This window comes from Meriones unguiculatus, chromosome 7 (genome assembly GCF_030254825.1).
Source record: "Meriones unguiculatus strain TT.TT164.6M chromosome 7, Bangor_MerUng_6.1, whole genome shotgun sequence".
NCBI classification, from domain to species: domain Eukaryota; kingdom Metazoa; phylum Chordata; class Mammalia; order Rodentia; family Muridae; genus Meriones; species Meriones unguiculatus.
In genome coordinates, this window is record NC_083355.1 from 6,060,399 (window position 1) to 6,080,059 (window position 19,661).

Consider the following 19,661-nt stretch of genomic DNA (forward strand, 5'->3'; position numbering starts at 1 on the left):
TGCAGGTTATGCTGGCCACATGCGTGAGCAAGAAGGTGTGGTCAGCGGCTGTGGCCCAGTCCCTCCTTGAACTCTTCCCCCCTCCGGGAGCTGCGGGCAGGGAAAGGACCTGTTTTTGGCTGCCCCAGAATGTTCTCCCAGAGCAGAATGGTGAAAGACAGGGGTTCTTAGCCCAGGGGCTCTCACAGCCTGCGCTTCCCTCAGTGGAGGAAACACCCCTGAGAGAACTTTGTCAGGCATGAGCTTCTCCCCAGGGCCATGTAGGTGCTTCAGAGCTGCTTCTACCTGTGAAGGGCAAGTGAGGCCCAGAGCTCAAGTAAACGCTGAGTGCCTAAGCACCTCACCACCCAAGTCTAACGCAGCTGTGGCTGCAGTTTATCCCTCTGCTGTGTAAAGTCTGCTCCGATGCTCCACTCCTCGTGGCCCTCCACTACCAGGATGGGCCTCGCCCTTGCCTACCTTCCTTACCAGGTCTAGGGTTCTCCCTCTGGGCATGGGGCTGTGTCTGGACAGCAGCCTCGGTGCTCAGGAAGAGCAGCAGCAGGTGAAGAAGTAAACTGGAAGGGGGTTGGGCTGGGCTTGACCTGTGGAGGGGGAGGGGGAACAGGGCTTCCTGAGCAGTGGATTATGGGAAGAAGAACTGAGCAGAGCCTGCACTGGGGAGGAGTGGGAGACAAGGTGACCAACGTAGACAATGCACTCAGAGGTTCGAAGGGGCAAGAGACCCTCATACACATCAGCTCACAGCAGTGCCTACCTGGGAACCAACAGTGCCAGGATGGACTTGAGCCAGAAGGAAAAAGAGGCATTTCCTGGGATGTGGAGGGAGCAGGCAGCAGAGAGATCGCAGTGCCTCTGGGTGTATATCATGCCCCTCCCTCCGCCAGACCCTGTCAGCTCTTCCCAGGTAGACCCTGGCTCCTAGAAACAGGGCATGGGCTGCTGGAGTGGGACCTGAGCCTCCAAGTCATGAGCTGGGCATCCTCTCTTGACACTCACATTCTCGTGAGTCCACACAGGGGACTGAAAGGGAGGGGCTGCAAAAGGGTAAACTAGGCAGCTGCTGGGTTCTGATGGCCTCTGGGGCAGCTGGGAGGGGAGCTAATCCATGGGTTCCCGGCCTCTGGAAGCACATCAGATGGCCTCCAGGTAAAGAGGGGTCTTAGAGGTGAATTTTCCTTGTGGCAATAAATGCACTTGGCAGTTTCATGGCAGGGAAATAACTGCAGGTTCATCTCTGTGCACTCTCACACTAGAAACATCAGGGTCCATGAGGTGCCCTGCAGGCTTCCTGGGGCGCTTTGCCAGTTCAGCCTCTGGTGGGTTTGTTCAGAAGCGGCTGCCTTTGGGAATGAGCCTCTGGGTCTGTCACCCCTGGCCCAGCTGTGGAGAGCAGTTCCTCTGGGAGGAAAGACTGAAGTGACCGGAGCCAGCTGCTATGGAGCAGCTGTGTCACTGGAGGGGGACTGTGAAGATCCTCCTAGGGAGACTGGAGATGGACTGACGTGGCAGGAGAAGGAGTCTGTGCTGCTCTGTGCTCCATTCAGCTGCCCTAAGAGCGGGCTGTGGCGGAGGGGCGCATACTGGCCTCATAGCCTACAGACCCCTATGCTGGACTGGCTGGAGACCAGGCTCCTCTCTGACATCCCACCCAGGCTCTGAGCACCAGTGTTGCTGAAGAGGAGAGACTGAGGCTACAGTCGCTACAGTCCCCGGGGAAAAGGAGCAGCTCGAAGTCGCAGTTGGTCTCTGAGGTTAGGACCAGGTTAACTCCATGTGGCCATCCTGGTCCTTCTGGTCCACCCAGGGAGAGGTGCCATGGGCAGAGCCCAGGCAATTCTTGTACCGGGACAGGGAGACCCACCCCGATGTTTGCCAGCCCCACCAGGGTTCTGGTAGAGAGATTCTTGCACATGCAACTGTGGTAGCCACCGGGGGGAAATACTGCCTAAGAAGGCATCTGGAGATGGGGCGGAGGGCTGTGTACAGAGTGCTCCTGAAATTCCCGCGGCACACTTCCTGGACCGCCAGTGGATTGTGGGAAGAGCTGGGTGTCCAGAGTGGCTCCCAGGGCAGTGTGACTATTTGCCAGGGGTGCACACTAGCATTTCAGGCTAGACAAGCATCCAGCCAGGGCTGGACACAAATGAGGCTTCGTCCTCCACATGTGTGTGTCCTTAAACTCAGCATGTCGGTAAGGGCTGACGCCTGAGTGTGTTCCCTCCCCACCTCCCACAGGTACACGCCAGCCTTAGCATCAACACAGAGGACACAGTGACCTCAGGATGTCCTCAGGGAGGGGAGCACCACTGTCATAGGCAGCAGGAAACCCAGGCACTAGCCAAGGCCTCCCTGCCCCCTCCCCAGTTCAGCACTGAGCCCTTTGCCTTCCTGCGTCATCAGGGCGCTCACCACATTAAGCATAGTGGACACAAACACCTGCCCTGCGTGCGCACAAGCCATGCTGCACTCCCATTTTTCAGAGTCCGGATGAGGTCCCGAAATTCCAGGGGTGAGCTGAGGTCGAAGCAGGATGGCCAGGCTGATGGATGGGGTCGGGTTTCTTGCAGGGCCCAAATCCCACTGCTTAAAACCTTAAGCCCTCTACCAATGGCTGAACCCTGGGTAGCTGGGAGCTTGGGACCAGGGCTGTTGGTGCTGAGCTGGAGGAAGGGTACATGGAGTGAGCTCCACATCATCAGGGTCTGCCTGGAGGGCCTGCGCAGAGCAGCAGGGCCTAAACTACAACCGCCCCTCAGCCCACTCAGTGCCCACCCAGCCACGGCATGGAGGCAGCTGCTCTGTGCAGGGACTCCACCCTCGACCCTTCATGCCCCCTCCCACTCCATGCCCCCTCCCACTCCGTTCCATGAACACCCAGAAGCAAAGCTCAGGGCTATCCCCAGCCACCGAACCTGCCTACATGTCCTTGCTTGCTCGCTTCAGCACCTGAAACGCTGCGCTGTGAGGCAAGCCTTTGTTTTTCTCTTTCTTCAAATTTTATGTATGTATTTATGAGTGTTCTGTGTGCACTATGGTGCAGGCCAGAAGAGGACGTCAGATCCCACTATAGATGGTTGTGAGCCACCCTGTGTTTGCTGAGCGTTGAACTCAGGGCCTCTGAAAAAGCAGCCATGCTCTTAACCCTTGAGCCATCTCTCCAGCCCAGCTTCGTCTCTTCTGCATGGCTATAATTGGGGATGGGGTGCAGGCCCTGTGCTTTAGCGGTGTCTTTGGCCAAAGTCAGGCCACTCCATGATGTGAGTTATGGACATCTTTGTCCTTGCTACTCTTTAAACTCTGTCATGATTTTATGTAAAGTGCCTTGGCTCAAAAACTCAGGTATAGATAAGAGACCAGCTCCTTAGTGAAACCTGGGGCATTCCTGTTCTGCCAAATTAGCTAGCCCCAACCCAGAGGCGCTTAGGGAAGCAATCTCTGCCGTGTATGAGGACTGTAACCTGCTGGAAGGTGACTTTTTGACCCCAAGCAAGAACTAAAATGCTGGGTGCTTGACCCTGCCCAGCTGCAGGCAGGGAAGCAATTGCGAGGCCAAGAGTGAAGTGCTAATGAGGCTGCTCAGACTTAAAGAGGCCCCAGGGGCAGGAAGGCGATGAGAGCCCTCCTGGGCCTGTGCATGGGTAAACCGGAAACACACGCCGGTAACGCCTCTTGCCCATGAGTCAGCTTCAACCCACTCAAATGAGTTGCTTCTCTTGGTCACCCAAGGTGGCTGATGGTTAGCGGACATCACGGACCCCATAGCTGCTAGGAGAGGCTGTGAGAAGCCTCCCAGGCCCTGCAAACCCCAGGCTTTTAACCCTGGGGTTTGGGGCTTCCTGGCAGAAACCCCACATGCATCACAGCATATGAAATGGTTTAAGCCTTATAACTTTTTTTTTTTTTTTATTACTGTTCAAAATGGATCTCTGGTAGTTGAAGCAGGCCTCAAACTCCATGGCTGACTTAGCTCTGGCTCCTCCTGCTTCCCCTTCCCAGGTGCTGGGATTGAAGGCATATGTCACCACTCTAGCAGTCGGCTCGAGGACATGCCCCACAATCCTCAGTCCTTGGCTGCAACTCTTTAACATTCAGACATAGCCCGGGTGTCCTCAGTTCACACTGCCCAGCTGCCCTTTGAGCCTTTAGCAGGCCGAGGGCTCTACTGGAGGCTCTGCACTAAGAAGCGCAGATGCCGCGACAAGGGGCCCCGCTGCCTCGCTCACGTGTGTCAGGTCTGTGGACTCGCGTTCCGTCACGCTGTGGTTACCAGGCGCCAGGACACACACTCGGCCTGAGGCCCGCCTCGGGGCACGGCACAGCAGGCCGGCGCAGATCTTGCGGAAACCTTTGCGGAAATGCTTGGAGACCAGCGCGTAGACGATGGGGTTGACACAGGAGTTGGCGTAAGAAACTAGGTGTGAAAGGATGCGCAGCGCGTAAGTGGCGCGCGTGAGCGGGAAGCGGCCGAACCACACGCAGAGGATGAGCGCGTGGTGGGGCATCCAACAGAGGCAGAAGAGCGCGGCCACGATGACGATCATCCGCGTCACCTTGCGCTTGGCGCGCCGGGAGCCCGGCGCAGCCACGGGGTCGACTGTGCGCCACAGGTAGCGCAGGGTGCACGCGTAGGTTAGGCTGAGGACCAGCACCGGCAGCAGGTAGCTGAAGACGAAGGTGCAGAGGTCCATCGCGCGGCGTCGAGGAGCGCTCCACGCCGGGTGGCACACCGTCAGGTTGGCCAGCTGCGACTGACGGTAGTAGCTCAGGTAGGGCCCGGAGAAGAGCAGGGCTAGCCCCCAGATGAGCCCGATGGCCGCCAGCGCGTTTCGAGGTGTGCGCAGCTCGCGGGAGTGCAGCGGGTAGCGGATGGCCAGATACCTGCGGGGACAGTGGGGCGCGTCAGGAAAGAGAGTCTTCACCGCTACCCACCACCAAGCCTCCTCTGGCTCTCCAGAAGGGCCTCTAACAAAAGGATATATGGCCCATGTCTGGAGGGCAGTGCCGGTGCGTGATGCTTGATCATCTGATCCAAGAATGGAGACAGGATCCGGCCCCAGTAATGGCGAAAATCTAGGCCATTCTTCTGCTGTCCCTGGGAATGTGGCCACCAACCTACTCCAGGCAGAAGGGCACCCCGAAACCACCGAAGGCGGAAAGTTGGAAAATCTGCCTGGATTTCTGGGGTCAGTGATTATTATCCTCGAGGGACACCCGGGGGAGGCAGGTCCCCAGTGCCCGAGGCTCTAACAGACAACCTGGAGAAGACTTGAGTCAAGGTATGGCGAGGAAATTCCTAAAGAAAAGAAAACTGAAGTTCCCTGCGTCCCCAGCAGAATGGGGACCTGCACTCAGCGGGAAGCGGGGAGAATGAAGCTCGCCCTCTCTCCACTGCTCTTCTGTGGGGAAGTCCTGGTGCTGTGGAAAGGGGAGGGAAATAATGAAGCTGGGCAAGGCTGTCCTCCCCTGGACCTGTCCTGGTGTCGTTTTCCGCCAAGATCCCTCCGGAGCTTTCTGGAAGTTTCTCTTTCTCCGTTGCTTAGCTAGGGAGGGGCGCATCAAACGCTGGCTTCTCTGGCCTGGCAGCTTTGGCTTGGAGAGCTCTGGGGCAGCCAGGAGCCCTCCCTCACTCTCTCCTGGACTTCAGCAGGGATCTTCCCGAAGCACAGCCCAGTGCTAAGCCTAAGGCGCCAGACAACCGTGCGGGTCCTGAGCTTGGCACCGAGAAGCAGGCGCTTCCCTGCGCTCAGTTGCCATCTGCTACTCCAGCTCGAGCGCCTCGGTGGAGCACGGTAATGTTTCATAGAGGAGGCATTTGGCTCAAGCAATAATAACGTGAAGACCCCGGGGAGCTGCTCTCTCCAGCCGTCGAGGTCCAAGGACCTAGTTAATGTGGGGACTCTTAGTCCCCGACTCTTAATCCCTTTCCTTCTCGCTCCCGCTTGCGTTTCAGGGCCTCGGGACCCTTTGGGATTTCGCTGTCCTCACCCACTCTGCGCATCCCTCCTGGGTCTCTGCGTTGCGGCTCCAGCCCAAGCCCCTGCCTTGGAACCCAGTTCTCAAACACAAGAGAAGGTTCGCTCACCTGTCCAGGGAGACGGCGGCCAGCGTGAAGCTGCTGGCGTGCATGGTGAGGAAGATGAGGAAATGAACGGCCTTGCAGAGCAGCGAGCCGAACACCCAGCCGTCCAGGGTGTAGATGGTGGCCTGGAAAGGCACGCAGCACAGGATGAAGCACAGGTCGGCCACGCCCAGGTTGAGGATGAACAGGTTGGTGGTGCTGACCGCCTGGCCGCCGCGCAACAGCACCGCCAGCACCAGAGCGTTGCCCACGATGCCCACGAAAAAAATGAGCGCGAACAGCAGGGGGACGAGGACCGCCTCGGGCTGCCAGCCGCCGTCGCCTTCCTGGTTCGTGTCCCCCACCCCCTGGCCGCCCGATCCGTTCATGATGTCAAGCAAAGCGGACGCTGCCCCGGCTCCCGCAGCCGGCCGTCCCGGTCCTGGTGAGCGAGCAGCTCTCTCGCTGCAGCGCCCGGGCGAGACTCTGCAGAGCCCCAGGAGCCAGAGCAGGGGCGCGCGGGGGACGGGAGGAGGAGCGAGGGACGGTTCCCCGCTGCGGCCTGCCTGCAGAGGTGCTGTCGGGTGACCCTGGCTCCTCTCGTCCTGGAACGAGACGACTTTAAACCGAGTCCGCTCGCTGGCTTGTCACACTGTCCCCGGAGTGATGGAGGGCCCCGGGTGCCCGCGGGACGCGGGGCGCCTTTGAGAGGTCCACCTCACTACCCGGAATGAGGGGGCTGACACCGGGGACAGGTGCCACGGTTGGTTCTCCCCCGCCAAAACACACAAGTAGCAAAGTAGGACAGTCGGCTGTTCTTTCTACGCCTCTTCCCAGCTCTAATTCCTTGGAACACCGCAACCTTCCACACCTAAACTCCAGAGAGCCAACGTAAGAGGGAAGAAAGGCGAGCGTGCTTTGGTTGTTGTTTTGGTTTTTTGTTTGTTTGAAGACGGGGTGTCTGTCAAGCTCAACTTGGCCTTGAACTCACAACCCTTCTACATCAGGCTCCGTGGTGCCAGGATTATAGCCATGTGCCAGGATTATAGCCATGCACCACCACGCCAAGCCAAAATGGAAATTTTCATCTTACTCCCTTTCTTTCTTTCTTTCTTTCTTTCTTTCTTTCTTTCTTTCTTTCTTTCTTTCTTTCTTTCTTTCTTTCTTTCTTTCTTTCTTTTTCAGATTATTTATTATCTGTACAATATTCTGTCTGCATGTGTGCCTGCACGCCAGAAGAGGGCACCAGATCTCATCATAGATGGTTGTGACCCACCATATGGTTGCTGGGAAATTGAACTCAGGACCTTTCGAAGAATAGCCAGGGCTCTTAACCTCTGAGCCATCTCTCCAACCCCCCTTTTCTTCATCCACTACATGTTTTTCCTCCATTTTAACCCAGAAGTTCACTGAATAAGTACTATTGTCCGCCTGTTTGTGACCCCAACCCCCCTTGTCTGGGATGGAACAGCATGGAAAAACTGCCTTCAAGCAGTATGACATAAGAAATACTAAAAGGGTTGGAACAAGCCTCAGCCATTAAGAGCACTTGCTCTAGCAGAGGACCCAGGACAGGTTTCCAGCACCGGCACGTCAGCACTCACAACTCCCCATAACCCCAGTTCCCGGAGACCTGACACCCTCTTCTGCAACATGGGCTCCTGCATAAATAAGGTGCGCAACACCCCCAAAGGCACAGACACACACACACACACACACACACACACACACACACCAAATAGAGGGAGGTGTAACAACATGTTTATCAATGGGTCAAATCTACTAACCTATTCAGATCCGAGCCATGAATACTCTTTTCCTAAAACTGGGCTTGTTGATTCAGACTTGCAATGCCAGCACTCTGGAGGCTGAATTGGGAGGACTGCAAGTTCAAAGCCAGCCTGGGCTGCAGAGTGAGTTCGAGACCAGCCAGAGCCACTCAGTGAAACCCTGTCTTAAGAGGGCTGGGGATGTACAGGTGTGGTGGTGCACACCTTTAATCCCAGCACCCCAGACACAGGGGCAGGTGGACCCCTGTCTGTGAGTTAGAGGCCAGCCTGGGCTACAAAGAAAGACCTTGTCAAAGAATAAGAAAGGGAGAGAGAGGGGGAAAAGAAAGAAAAAAGAATGTAACATTAGTTGTCAATATGTGTGTGTCCCCTGGGTGTTGAATCCAGGGCCCCAGGCATGCTGGGAAAGCACTCTACCGTCGAGCCATATCCTTAGAGCAGAAAAAAAAAATTAGGTGGATGTAGCAACATACGTCTATGGTCTTAGCTACTTAGGAGTCCAAGGCAGAAGGACCATTTGAGTCCAGAAGTTCAGAGCCGGCCTGAACTTGAGGGTTGGTGGAGACGACACATAGCGAGGGAACAGGAGTAAAAATGCCATAATGGGGCAGTGTGGTTGTGTCCCTAAGCCACGGCTGGGATGGCCGAGTTGAATAAGCAAGAAAAGTAACAAGAGGGGAGGGCAAGACTTCCTTTAAAAAAATCATGAGGCTGGAGAGACGCCTCAGTGGTTAAGAGCACTTGCTCTCGCAGAGGTCCTGGGTTCAGCTTCCGGCACCCACAGAGTGACTCCCAACCATCTGGAACCCCAGTTTCAGGGGATCTGATGCTCTCTCTGACTTCTGAGGGTGCTGCACACACTTGGTGCCCAGACACACAAACACTCATGTTCATGAAAAAAATCTGAAAAAAATGTTTTTTTCTTATTTATTATGTATACAATGTGTGTCTGCATGTACACCTGCACTCCAGAAGAGGGCACCAAATTTCATTTCAGATGGTTGTGAACCACCATGTGGTTGCTGGGAATTGAACTCTGGAAGAGCAGCCAATGCTCTTAACCTCTGAGCCATCTCTCCAGCCCCTGTTTTTGTTTTTCTAAGACAGGGTTTGTCTGTGTAAACCTGCCTGTCCTGGAGCTCACTGTGTAGGCCAGGCTGGCCTTGAATTCACAAAGATCCACCTGCCTCTGCCTCCCGAGTGCTGGGACTGAAGGCTTGTGTCTCTACCACACACCTGAAAAAAAAAAAAAAAAACTCTGCTTCCCAAGTTCTAAAACGAAAGGCCTGTACCACTATGCCTAGCCTGATATTTTTAACCTTGGCCACCTTTTATTTATAAATTAGAATTTTATTTTTATTTCTATGTGCATTGGTGTTTTGCCTGCATGTATGTCTGTGTGAGGGTGTCAGATCCTCTAAAGCTGGAGTTACAGTTGTGAGCTGTCATGTGGGTTCTGGGAATTGAACCCAGGTCTTTTGCAAGAGCAGCAGTGCTCCAAACTGCTGAGCCATAGCTTCAGCCACGCTTTTTATTTTTTAGAGTTTTTTAATCATTTTATGTGTGAGGGTTTTGCCTGAGTAGGTGTGTGCACCACATACCTACTGCCCGTGGTGGGCAGAGAAGGCACTGGGTTCTCTAGAACTGGTGGTTGTGAGCCATCAGGTGGGTACTGGGAATTGAACCTGGGTCCTTTGCAAGAGCAACAAGTACGCTTAAACTTCAAGCCATCTCTCTAGCCCTACCTTTGTTTCTTAAGACAGGGTCTCATGTAGCCAGGCTGGCCTGGAACTTACTATGTGGCCAAAGACCTTGAAGCTTTTGATCTTCTGCCTCTACTTCCCAAATGCTAGGATTTCAGGCTGCTTTATGTGTTGCTGGGGCTTGAACCCAAGACTTCATACATGCCAGAGAAGCACTTCAACTGAGCAGCATCCCTGGCCCTGTGTTTTCCATAAGGGCAGTGGCGTGTAGCCTAGTACAATGAGGGGTTCTGAAGGGCTTTCCTTAGAATACTAACATAATTGTTCTTTCTTTCTCCGACCTCTCTTTTTAACTACAGTTCACAGGCTCACCCCATACTCACTGAAAGTGCTTGCTTGTTTTTTGGTATATTCTTGGGAGCTGGGTGACAATCATCACACTCACCCATACGTTCCTCTCTTGTTTTGGGAAAGAAGCCACCCTGATGTGTGGCGTGTGTGATGGAATGCCTCATGTTTTAAACGTTTCTCTCTCCACTTTACTAAATCCAGCCACTTCATCCTTAGCCTCTGGCAACTCTTCTTCTTTCTGATTTATGTATTTTCCAAATCCAGGCATTTCAAACAAACAGAATCATAAAATACGAGCCCTTTTGCACCTGCCTCCTTTCCACTACTATTTACTACAGTATCTTCAAGGCTCACCCATGCTACAGCATAATCAGTATTCCTTTTCTTTTTATGGCCAAGTAATATCACAGCACAAGCTTATACAGGGTACCATTTTCCATCTAACTGTGATGGATATTTAAGAGAATTTTTTTTTTTTTTTTTTTTGGGAGACAGGGTTTCTCTATATAGTCCTGGCTGTCCCGGAACTCACTCTGTAGACCAGGCTGGCCTCAAACTCAGAGATCTGCCTGCCTCTGTCTCCTGGGTGTTGAGATTAAAGACATGCCCAACTACCACCCAATTTGCTTGTTTTTAATATATATACTTACATTTATTATTATGTATGAAGGTTGATTTTTGTCAACTTGACACAAACCTAGATATATGTAGATAAAGGGAACTTTAATTAAGAAAATGCCTCCGAAGACTAGCTTATGGGCAAGCTTGGAAGACAATGTTTTTATTTATTTGGGTTTTGTTTTGTTTTTTGAGACAGGGTTTTTCTCTGTGTAGCCTTCGCTGTCTTGGACTCGCTTTGTAGGCCAGGCTGGCCTCAAACTCACAGAGATCCGCCTGCCTCTGCTCCCAAGTGCTGGAATCAAAGGCGTGCGCCACCGAGCCTGGCAGGATATTTTTCTTGATTAATGACTGATGCAGGAGGGACCAGGTCACTGGAGGTGGTCCCGGTCCTGGATTGTAGAAGAGATGATCGAGCCAGGGACCGGTGCTCTTCCATGGCTTCTGCTTGAGTTCTTGCCTCCAGGTTCTGCCTTGAGCTCCTGTCCTGGCTTCTCTCAGTGACAGGCTATTTGTTATCTGAGAGCTGTGAGGTGAAACAAACCCTTTCATCTCCAAGTTGCTTTTGGTCGTGATGCTTTATCACATCAGTTAACTCTAAGACATTATTTACATGTGCTTTTTAAAAGTGTAACACGAGATTCCTGTGGAAGTCAGAGGACAACTTTGAAAGTTGGTTCTTTTCCTTTGTCCTTGGGTTCTGGGGGTTCAACTCAGGCCATTACACTTACCTGGAAAGTCCTTACCTGGAAAGTCCTTTTACCTGCTGACCCATCTCGATGGACTGTTGTTTAGTTTTATGCGTGAGAGCACTCGTGTGTGTGTGTGTGTGTGTGTGTGTGTGTGTGTGTGTACATTCAGGCTCATGCTCCACCACTCAGCATGTGGGTGGGAGGCAGAGGATAACTTTTTGGAAGCTAGTTTTTGCCTTCCACCTTCTTGAGTCAGAGTCCGGCTCTCTTTTTGTTTTCAAAAATTCTTTTTTTTTTTAATTAAATTTTTATTTTTTTATATTAGATACAGTTTATTTACTTCGTATCCCAGCTGTATCCCGCTCCCTCATTCCCTCCCAACCCCACCCTCCCTCCCTCATTTCTTCCCTGCCCCTCTCTAAGTCCACTGATAGGGGAGGGCATCCCCTTCTATCTGATCCTAGATTTTCAGGCCTCTTCAGGACTGGCTGCCATGTCCTCTGTGGCCTAGCAAGGCTGCTCCTCCCTGGGGGGGGAGAGGGGAGGGAGGGTGTCAAAGAGCCAGCCATTGAATTCATGTCAGAGACAGTTCCTGTTTCCCTTACTAGGATGTTTTCAAAAATTCTAACCTTCATTTTCATTTTTATGTAAATGAGTGTTCTGCCTGCATGTGTGTCTGTGTACCACATATGTGTAGTGCTCTAGGACAGCAGAAGAGGGTTGGAGCCCCTGAGACTGGAGTCCCAGATGGCTGTGAGCCTCTAGGTGGATGCTGAAAACAACCCAGATCCTCTCGAAAGAGCGACCAGTATTCTCTTAACCACAGGCCCAGTCTCTCTTGTTCCTTTTGCTCCTGAGCTACATACTCTACAGGAGTCGGCCTCTGAACTTTGAGGTGAGGTTCTCCTGTTTCCACATCTCACCAAAGCAGTGCTGGGGTTCCAGACGCACACACCTGTGTCTGGGTTTTTGCATGGGTTCAGTCTTAACTTGAACCTGGCTGATGCAACAATTGCTTTGCCCACTGATCCATCTCCCCTGTTGTGTATATTTTTTAATATCTATTTTACTGGGGTTCTTACCTCTACGTCCCTTCCAACCTTTATCCAGCCTAATACTTTCCAAGCCCCTAACACTAGGAGGGAGAGAAAGAAGGATAGAGGGGAGAGGGGCAGCGTAGGTCTCTTTACTACTTCCTGATGGTTAGGGACATAGTTCCTTGGGAAAGTCCAATCGTTTCAGGTATCTCCAAGTTCTCATCAAACTGCATCAACAGCAACCAGGAGCAGCAGTGGGGAGAAGCAGCCTCCTTCTTCTTTCTCAGAACCCCCCGCCCCCATCTCTTTCTTGGTTCTGGCATTTATTCCCTCTCTAGAATCCTCAGAATTAAACTAGCAAAGACCATGCCCTTCTCAGAACCTGCACAAGGCAAATAATCTGCTGTTATGGACAATGTAAAGTAGCCCATACCCCACACCTGGGATTAAAACAAAAACACGTTTACATAAATGAGTTTGTTTGGTTTGGTTTTGTTTTTGAGATAGGGTTTCTCTGTGTGGCCTTGGCAATCTTGGAACTCATTCTGTAGACCAGCCTGACCTCGAACTCACATCGGTCCACCTGCCTCTTCCTGAGTACTGGGATTAAAGGCGTGCACCATCACTGCCCGGCACAAAACTGAGTTTTTAAAAACATCAAAACTTCCAATACACCCCTGTCAGGTTTGCCTTTTCGAGACAGGACCTCTTTTTACCTAGGTTGGCCTCAAATGTAAGTATGGAGCCAAAACTGGCCTTGAACTCAACACCGTCCTCCTCGGTCTCCTAAATACTGGTGTTATACGTATGATCTACCATGCCCATTCTAGTATCCACTGTAAGTGATTTTCCTCATGTCACAGATGAGGAAACGGGTTCAGAGTGACACTGAGTTACTTGCCCAGGGATCTCTGCACCCACAATGATTGGCATAAGTCCCAAAGCCTCAGGATTGAGACTCCTGGAGCGCCCAACCACAAAGATTCCTACACGTCACCCTTAGACTGACCAGATGGTCACACAATCTAGACAAAGCCACGGGTTTCAAGGTCCTTACGAGTAAGGGCCATGCTTCTCACCACCAACCTCAGGGGGGAAAAATGTGTAGGAGCGATTACATACAAACCAAGCGCTCCCTAGAATGGGAAACCTCTTTTCCCCCTGGTTGAAAATGATTTACAATTAGGACTCCAAAGTGTTTAGGCTTTCGCTCCCCCTCCACCTCCATTTTTCTGAAATACGGTCTGTGCAGCCCAGACTGACCTCGAATTTGAGGCAATCCTCCAGCCTCACCCTCCCCAGTACTGGGATTAAAGGCGCCCGCTACCACCTCCTGGGTGCAGGAAACCATGATGTGCGCGGGCGTCTTTCTCTAGTCCTCCTACGGTTGGCGGACTAGGAGGTGGGCTAATCCTCAGGAACTCCGGGACCTAGCTACAAGCCACCGGCTCAGCCCGGGACGCGCAGGCGCACGCCAACCCTCGCCAGGCTTTGGAAGACCTGGTCCGCGGCCGAGTCCATCAGTGTACCGTCGGCCCGGCCGGCAAGGTGCCGCTCTCTCCCACCGCTGTTCGTCTCGCCTCCTCCATCCCGTCCTGCTTTGCGGCGCAGGGGCAAGATGGCTGCTGAGAAGCAAGTCCCGGGCGGTGGTGGTGGCAGTGGCAGCAGCGGCGGCGGCGGCGGCGGCGGCGGTGGAGGGAGCGGTGGACGCGCTGCCGGAGGAGACGAGAATAAAGAAAACGAACGCCCTTCAGCCGGATCGAAGGCAAACAAAGAACTGGGGGACAGCCTGAGTTTGGAGAGTATCCTGGAACAGTGGCCTAACTCGCAATGACTACGTGTCGATCTGGAGGGCTGGGGGCGGGAGAGGCAGCGGGTGCTGGCACCCGGGCTGCGGAGGTCGAGGCGTGCAGTTTCTCTTGCTTCTTCACTTTTGGCATTCACGGGTCCAGGGCTGGCCTCTCGCCCGCTCTTTCCTTGCAAGCCCCTCTCCTTCCGAGCTTTCCCCCCAAGTGGTTGTAGAGATGTTGGGCAGCTTCCCTCTGTTGCCCCTCAGATGTCCAGTTGAGGGCTGAGCCAGGATTGACACTCTAGCCACCCCGCGGAGCTCCTGATTGGTACAGTGAGCCACTGGACTGTGGAGAGGAAAATTGCGGTCTTAACATTTCAGTGTAGGGCTCTTGCCGGACAGCTGTCGGGAACTGGTGAATAAAACAGCTAGATGCTTTGAAAGTGGAGGTAGAGTGCTCCCCGGAAAAGCTGCTTGTCTGTTTTGAATATAAATTACTTTAATTTGTTAATATCATGTGTGTAGTTTTCAAAGTGGATCTGGTAGGCATTTTATCTTGTTGGAGCTGGAGGAATTACTCTTTCGGGTGTGCGAGTCCGCGTAGTGGTGTGGGTGCAGGCGCCGGTGCTGTGTGCGCAGGTCAGAGCTCAACTCGCCTTCCTGGTTTAAACCTTCTTGAGCGGAGTTTCTCATTAAAACTGGAGCTCACTACCTGGGCTAGAGTGGATGACCAGTAGACCCCAGGGATCTTTCTGTCTCTGCCTCCTCAAGTGTGGGATTCCAAATACACAGGATATGACCATGGGTTCTGGGGAATCCCAACTCGTGTCCTCAAGCTAGAATAGCAAATTCCTGTACCGCCTAAGCAATCTCCCCGGCCCTCAGGAATCATTCTCTAGCTTTTATTTATATATCATTCGTGTTTTCAATAGTAGTATGTGCCTTTTTTGTTTTTGTGTGTTCTTTTAAATATTTAATTTAAAAAAAAATTATGTGTTTGCCTCCGTGTATACATGTGCACCACATGTGTGCCTGATGTTCACAGAGGTCTGAAGAGGGCTGGATCCCCCCTCTTCAGAGTTGTAGATGGTTGTGTGCCTGCATGTGGGTGGTAGGAGTCAAACCTGGGTCCTCTGGAAGAGCAGCAAGTGCTCTTGATCACTGAACCATCTCTCCAGCCCATTTTTTGTGTTTTTGAGACAAAATTTTGCTGTGTATTATCTCAGCCTAGCCTTGAACTCTGCGCCTCCTCTCTGTACGTTCTGAGTGCTGAAATTTTAGGCATACACCCATTACTGGAGTCCCTTGTGGCTTTCGGGGATACAGATCAGATGGAGATGAGTTAGAGGAATTCCTGAAATAAAACATTCATCTTTTTGTGTAAAAATCTCGTGGATTTGTAGCTTTGCTTTTTGCTCTGGTGGTATCATTCTTAATACATGTTAGAATGCCCTAGTTTTGTTCTAAACTCCAGGAAGAGGAAAAGCTTGAATATCTTTTCTGGAGGTTGTCTCATCTTGGTTGGCAAGTGCTGATTACAGGTTTTGGAAGCATTGCAGCTCTTAAGGAAAGTTAAATTTGGCAAGCACTGATGGCATATAGATGTGTAGTTGGCACCTGACATTTATAACCAGAGTCTGTTTGAGTGAGTGATGTGGGAGGTCCAGGTGGACACCTCAGAGGCAGCGTTTAGAGCACAGCAGCTTTGTTCAGCCTGCTGGCTTTCAGACTCCCTATCAGCACTGTCCTCCCTTGTCTGAAAATAATGACAGTTGGGACCATTCACTTTTTTTGTAAACTTAGCTTTGTTCTTTGACAAGACAACTGTTGAAAAATGATCGCACCAGAATCCCGCAGTTAACGTGCGCGGGCTCCTACAGGGCTGTAGTGTGCCTTTGACCTGTTGGATTCTTACTACTGTGAGCTTTTCCTTGATCCCGGCTCTAGTTCTTCAGATCATTAAGGAGTCCCAGCAGCAGCATGGCTTACGGCACGGAGACTTCCAGCGGTACAGGTCAGTGTCCTGCTCATGGTGTGTGGCAATAACTGGCATTTCCTAGTATAGCTGCTTCCACTAATTGCCTGCTTTCCCTGCTATACTGGAAAGTGTGGCTACAGAGTCTGGCATGATGCTGAGTCTTCAAAGGGTATGTATCCCAAGTTTAAACTTGTATGGGGGCTGGAGGGGTGGCTACACGGTTGAAAGCACCAGAGGACCTGGGCTTGGTTCCCAGCCCCAGATAGCACACGCTGTCTGTAGAGTCCAGTCTCAGGGCGGTGATGGCCCCCATTGGCCCCTGCCAGCACTGCATGTGTCCAGTGCACAGATGTCATTCAGGCGAGGAGTGCTCGCTCGTACGCATATGAAGTAAAACTGATTTGTTATGCTTTGTGTGCATGCTGAGGTCTGTTGTGGTCTTTGATTAAGGAGGCTGGGAGATTCTCCCAGCAAAGTTACTCTTTTTCACTTTGTAAAATATTAAGTATTTTATGAGAAAAACTTTGAAATTTGGTGAATGTGCTTTCTTGTTAGGCTCAAAGTGTGTTCAAGTGTGTTTTGTGTGCACTCATAGTTATTCAGTTGATTTTATGACATAAGCTAATGTTATTTTGATGCTTGAATTGAGTCGGGCTTGGTCAGCAGAAACCCTTTAAGGGGGGCTCTTTGACATAACTGACCTCAGTCTCTCCTCTCTAAGCCAGGCATACTATAGGCTTATTCTTGCATATAACAGAACACACCCTTTTCAGATGCAGCTTTATTTCATTTTTATTGGAATAGAGCCCAGGGCTGTTGCAAAAACTTTATAACTAAGCTACAGCCCCATCTCAGCCCATCCATTTTGGGTATGGAGTTTGGGTTAGTTGTTTTAAACCAGGGAGTACAGAAGAGGGTGTTGGGTCCCCTGGAGCGGGAGTTTCTGCTGGAGGTGGTTATGAACCACCTAAACTAATGGGAACTGAACATGGTTCCTTTGGAGGAGCGGGAAGTGATCTTAGTCACAGAGCCAGGTCTCCAGTCCCTTCTTTTTTGGAATGTTTTTATTTATTTTGTGTTCACGTGTGTTTGTATGTGGGTATGTGTGTGCCGAGGTGCACCTGTAGAGACAGCGTGAGGAAATAGGTTCCCTCCTTCCACCATGTGAGTCTCAAGGGTAGAACTCAGCTCACTGGCTTGGTAGCACGGTGCCATCTCCCTGGCCCCTATTCTGGCCTTATTGATGACCTCCTAGGAAGACTTACTATGGTTAGAGGCCATGTGGAGTAAAGTGAGGAGGCAGAGAACAAGGAGGTCAGGGAGTTCTTCTCTGTAGTTACAGAATCCCTTATCGCGACAGCTCTACAGTCGATCTGCAGTCGCAGGAGGAGTTTGCCTGTGTGCGCATGGTGCACCCTGTCCCTTCCCACAGTCCAGACCGTGGGTAGCTCAGGTCTCCTGCAGCAGCATAAGCTGTGAGATGTCAGTGTGTCAAGCTGCTCCCTCACTGCAGGAAATTCTTTTTTCTGTTTAACAATTTATTTAATTTTAATTTATGTGCATTAGTGTGAAGGTGTCAGATCCCTTGGAATTGAGGTTACAGGCAGTTGTGAGCTGCCGTGTGGATGCTGGGAATAGAACCCAGGTCCTCAGGAAGAGCAGACAGTGCTCTTAACCACTGAGCCATCTCTCCAGCCCTAGCAGGAAATTCTTAAAGCACTCTTTCCATGTTAAGTTGCACTTGTTCATTGTCTGATCACGTGACTTGAGCATCGTAGCTGTTTGATTAGGTGCTGCTTGCTGACAGTCGGGAGCAGCTCTACCCCACAGTTTTCTCATGCAGCAGACTCTCGTGAAAATGCCTCACCAGGCTGCCAGTAAGCAATACCGGTTATTGCTGTCCTCGAGTGGCTCTGAACTGTCGTCCGCTCTACAGCAGGCCACACTTCCACAGAGGCTGTCTCTCCTTCCTTTTTTTTCTTTTCTTTCTTTTTTTTTTTTTTCTTCTTCCAGGAGCAAAAGTTGAACTGTATACAGCTGGGATACAGAGTTAATAAAATGTAACTAATAATAAAAATAAAAAATTTAAAAAAAGGTTGAACTGTGCTCTGTTGTGTTACCTGATCTAACACTTGTCCATTTCTTCACTCTTTAGGCAGAGATTGTAGTTACATACCCTTTATTTGGTATCCCTCCCAATCCAGGGCACAGGACCAGCCCCTTTTTTTTTTTCTTTTGAGTTCCACATATCATATGAATTTATAAACTGTTACAACAGGGAACTAAAATGAATGACCAGAGATAAGCAAGTATAATGGACGTTTTGGTAGATTTCAGGTTTAGACTTTAGTACTTATTTGTTTGGACCTTTTTGAGATGGGGTCTTATATAGCTCAGTCTGACTGTAGACAAGATCTGCTTTGAACCCCTGCTCCTCCTGCCTTCATCCCTGAGCATGGTGTGTGCTCCTCCTGCCTTCACCTCTGGGGACTGTGTGTGCGCCGCCATGCTGCCGCTTGTGTTTACTAGTCTGTCCTGGAAGCTTTTAAGACTGATTCTGGGGCCAGAGAGGTGGCTCAGCAGTTAAGAGACTGACTGCTCTTCCAGAGGACTCAGGTTTGAGTTGGTGGCTCACAACTGACTGTAACTCTGAGGGATTCAACACCCTGTTTTGGCTTCTGAGGGTACCAGGCACACAAGTACCTGTAGGCAGAACATACGTGTAGATAAAACACCCATACACATAAACCTTTTTTTTTAAATCTTTAAAAAAAAGTGTGATGGGACAATATTTAAATGTTTTAAGCAAGACCTGTGTCTCACACGTGTAATCTTAGTACGTGGTCAATGGAGGCAGGAGGACTGCCTTGGAATCTGAGGTCGGCCCGGGTTATCTTGAGAATTCCAGGCCTGCTTATGCTGCAGTGTTAGACCCTATCTCAGAAACTCAAGTGTGTATGTTTGGGGAGGGTGGCTAGAGAGATGGCCCAGTGGTTAAGAGCACTGGCTACTCTTCCAGAGGCCTTGAGTTCAATTCCCAGCACCCATGTGGTGGCTCACAACCGTCTGTGATGAAATCTGATTCCCTCTTCTGGTGTGCATGAAAACAGAACACTCATATGCATCAAATAAATAAATGAGAAAAAAGACTAAAAAAAAAAAAGCCCAAGTGGGGAAAATATAATCTTTTTTTTTTTTTTATTGTAAATTAGGTTTTAATTCATGGGTCTGTGACATTTCACTGTTTCCTGTGACAGCAGTCATAATGGCCGGCGTGTGTTAGTTGTTCAGCTGTTGAACAGGTGACACGATGTCAGTAGTCACCATAAACTGTTTGCCCTTACTTTATTATAGACTCTTCTGTCCAAAGTCCTCCCGCTTGGCTGAATGGATCTTGTTTTGTGTTTCATTGCAGGGGCTACTGTTCTCGAAGACAAAGACGTCTCCGGAAAACACTCAATTTTAAGATGGGGAACAGACACAAATTCACTGGGAAGAAAGTGACCGAGGAGCTCCTGACTGATAACAGGTACCAGGCTCGAGTTGGTCCTGCCGTCGCCGGGACTCAGCCGTACCAAGCAGCGCAGCCAGCCCTTGAGTTCTGTCAAGTGTCGCTGAGCAGAGCGGCTCTGTGGGTGGCTG

The 19,661-nt window shown here is 51.2% G+C and overlaps 2 protein-coding genes and 1 long non-coding RNA gene across 3 annotated transcripts in view; 1 reads left to right on the forward strand and 2 right to left on the reverse strand.

Annotated features, from left to right (window-relative positions):
- Positions 1 to 3,747: 3,747 nt before the first annotated feature.
- Positions 3,748 to 6,450, reverse strand: Galr2 (galanin receptor 2). The gene is made up of 2 exons (XM_021636202.2): positions 6,086 to 6,450; positions 3,748 to 4,881 (listed from the first exon to the last, which is right to left on the reverse strand). The coding sequence occupies exons 1-2, from the start codon at positions 6,448 to 6,450 to the stop codon at positions 4,146 to 4,148; spliced, it is 1,101 nt and encodes a 366-aa protein (XP_021491877.1). The 3' UTR covers positions 3,748 to 4,145.
- A 4,208-nt stretch (positions 6,451 to 10,658) lies between these two features.
- LOC132655093 (uncharacterized) lies at positions 10,659 to 13,729 on the reverse strand. The gene is made up of 2 exons (XR_009592724.1): positions 13,516 to 13,729; positions 10,659 to 11,049 (listed from the first exon to the last, which is right to left on the reverse strand). It is a non-coding gene; the product is annotated as an uncharacterized LOC132655093 (long non-coding RNA).
- Positions 13,730 to 13,764: 35 nt separating this feature from the next.
- Srp68 (signal recognition particle 68) overlaps positions 13,765 to 19,661 on the forward strand; it is a 29,839-nt gene continuing 23,942 nt past the window's right edge. Inside the window, exons 1-3 of the mRNA XM_021636024.2 lie at positions 13,765 to 14,054; positions 15,989 to 16,055; positions 19,435 to 19,548. Of these exons, the coding sequence (XP_021491699.1) occupies positions 13,871 to 14,054; positions 15,989 to 16,055; positions 19,435 to 19,548 (365 nt within the window). The 5' untranslated portion in view covers positions 13,765 to 13,870. The remainder of the gene's footprint in view (positions 14,055 to 15,988; positions 16,056 to 19,434; positions 19,549 to 19,661) is intronic.

What these genes read in the sequence shown, in the direction of transcription:
- Galr2 (XM_021636202.2), bottom strand. Translation starts at nt 6,450, where the DNA reads ATGAACGGATCGGGCGGCCAGGGGGTGGGGGACACGAACCAGGAAGGC. An exon ending in GCCGCCGTCTCCCTGGACAG is followed by an intron (nt 4,882 to 6,085) that starts GTGAGCGAACCT and finishes CTGTCCCCGCAG; the next exon opens with GTATCTGGCCATCCGCTACC.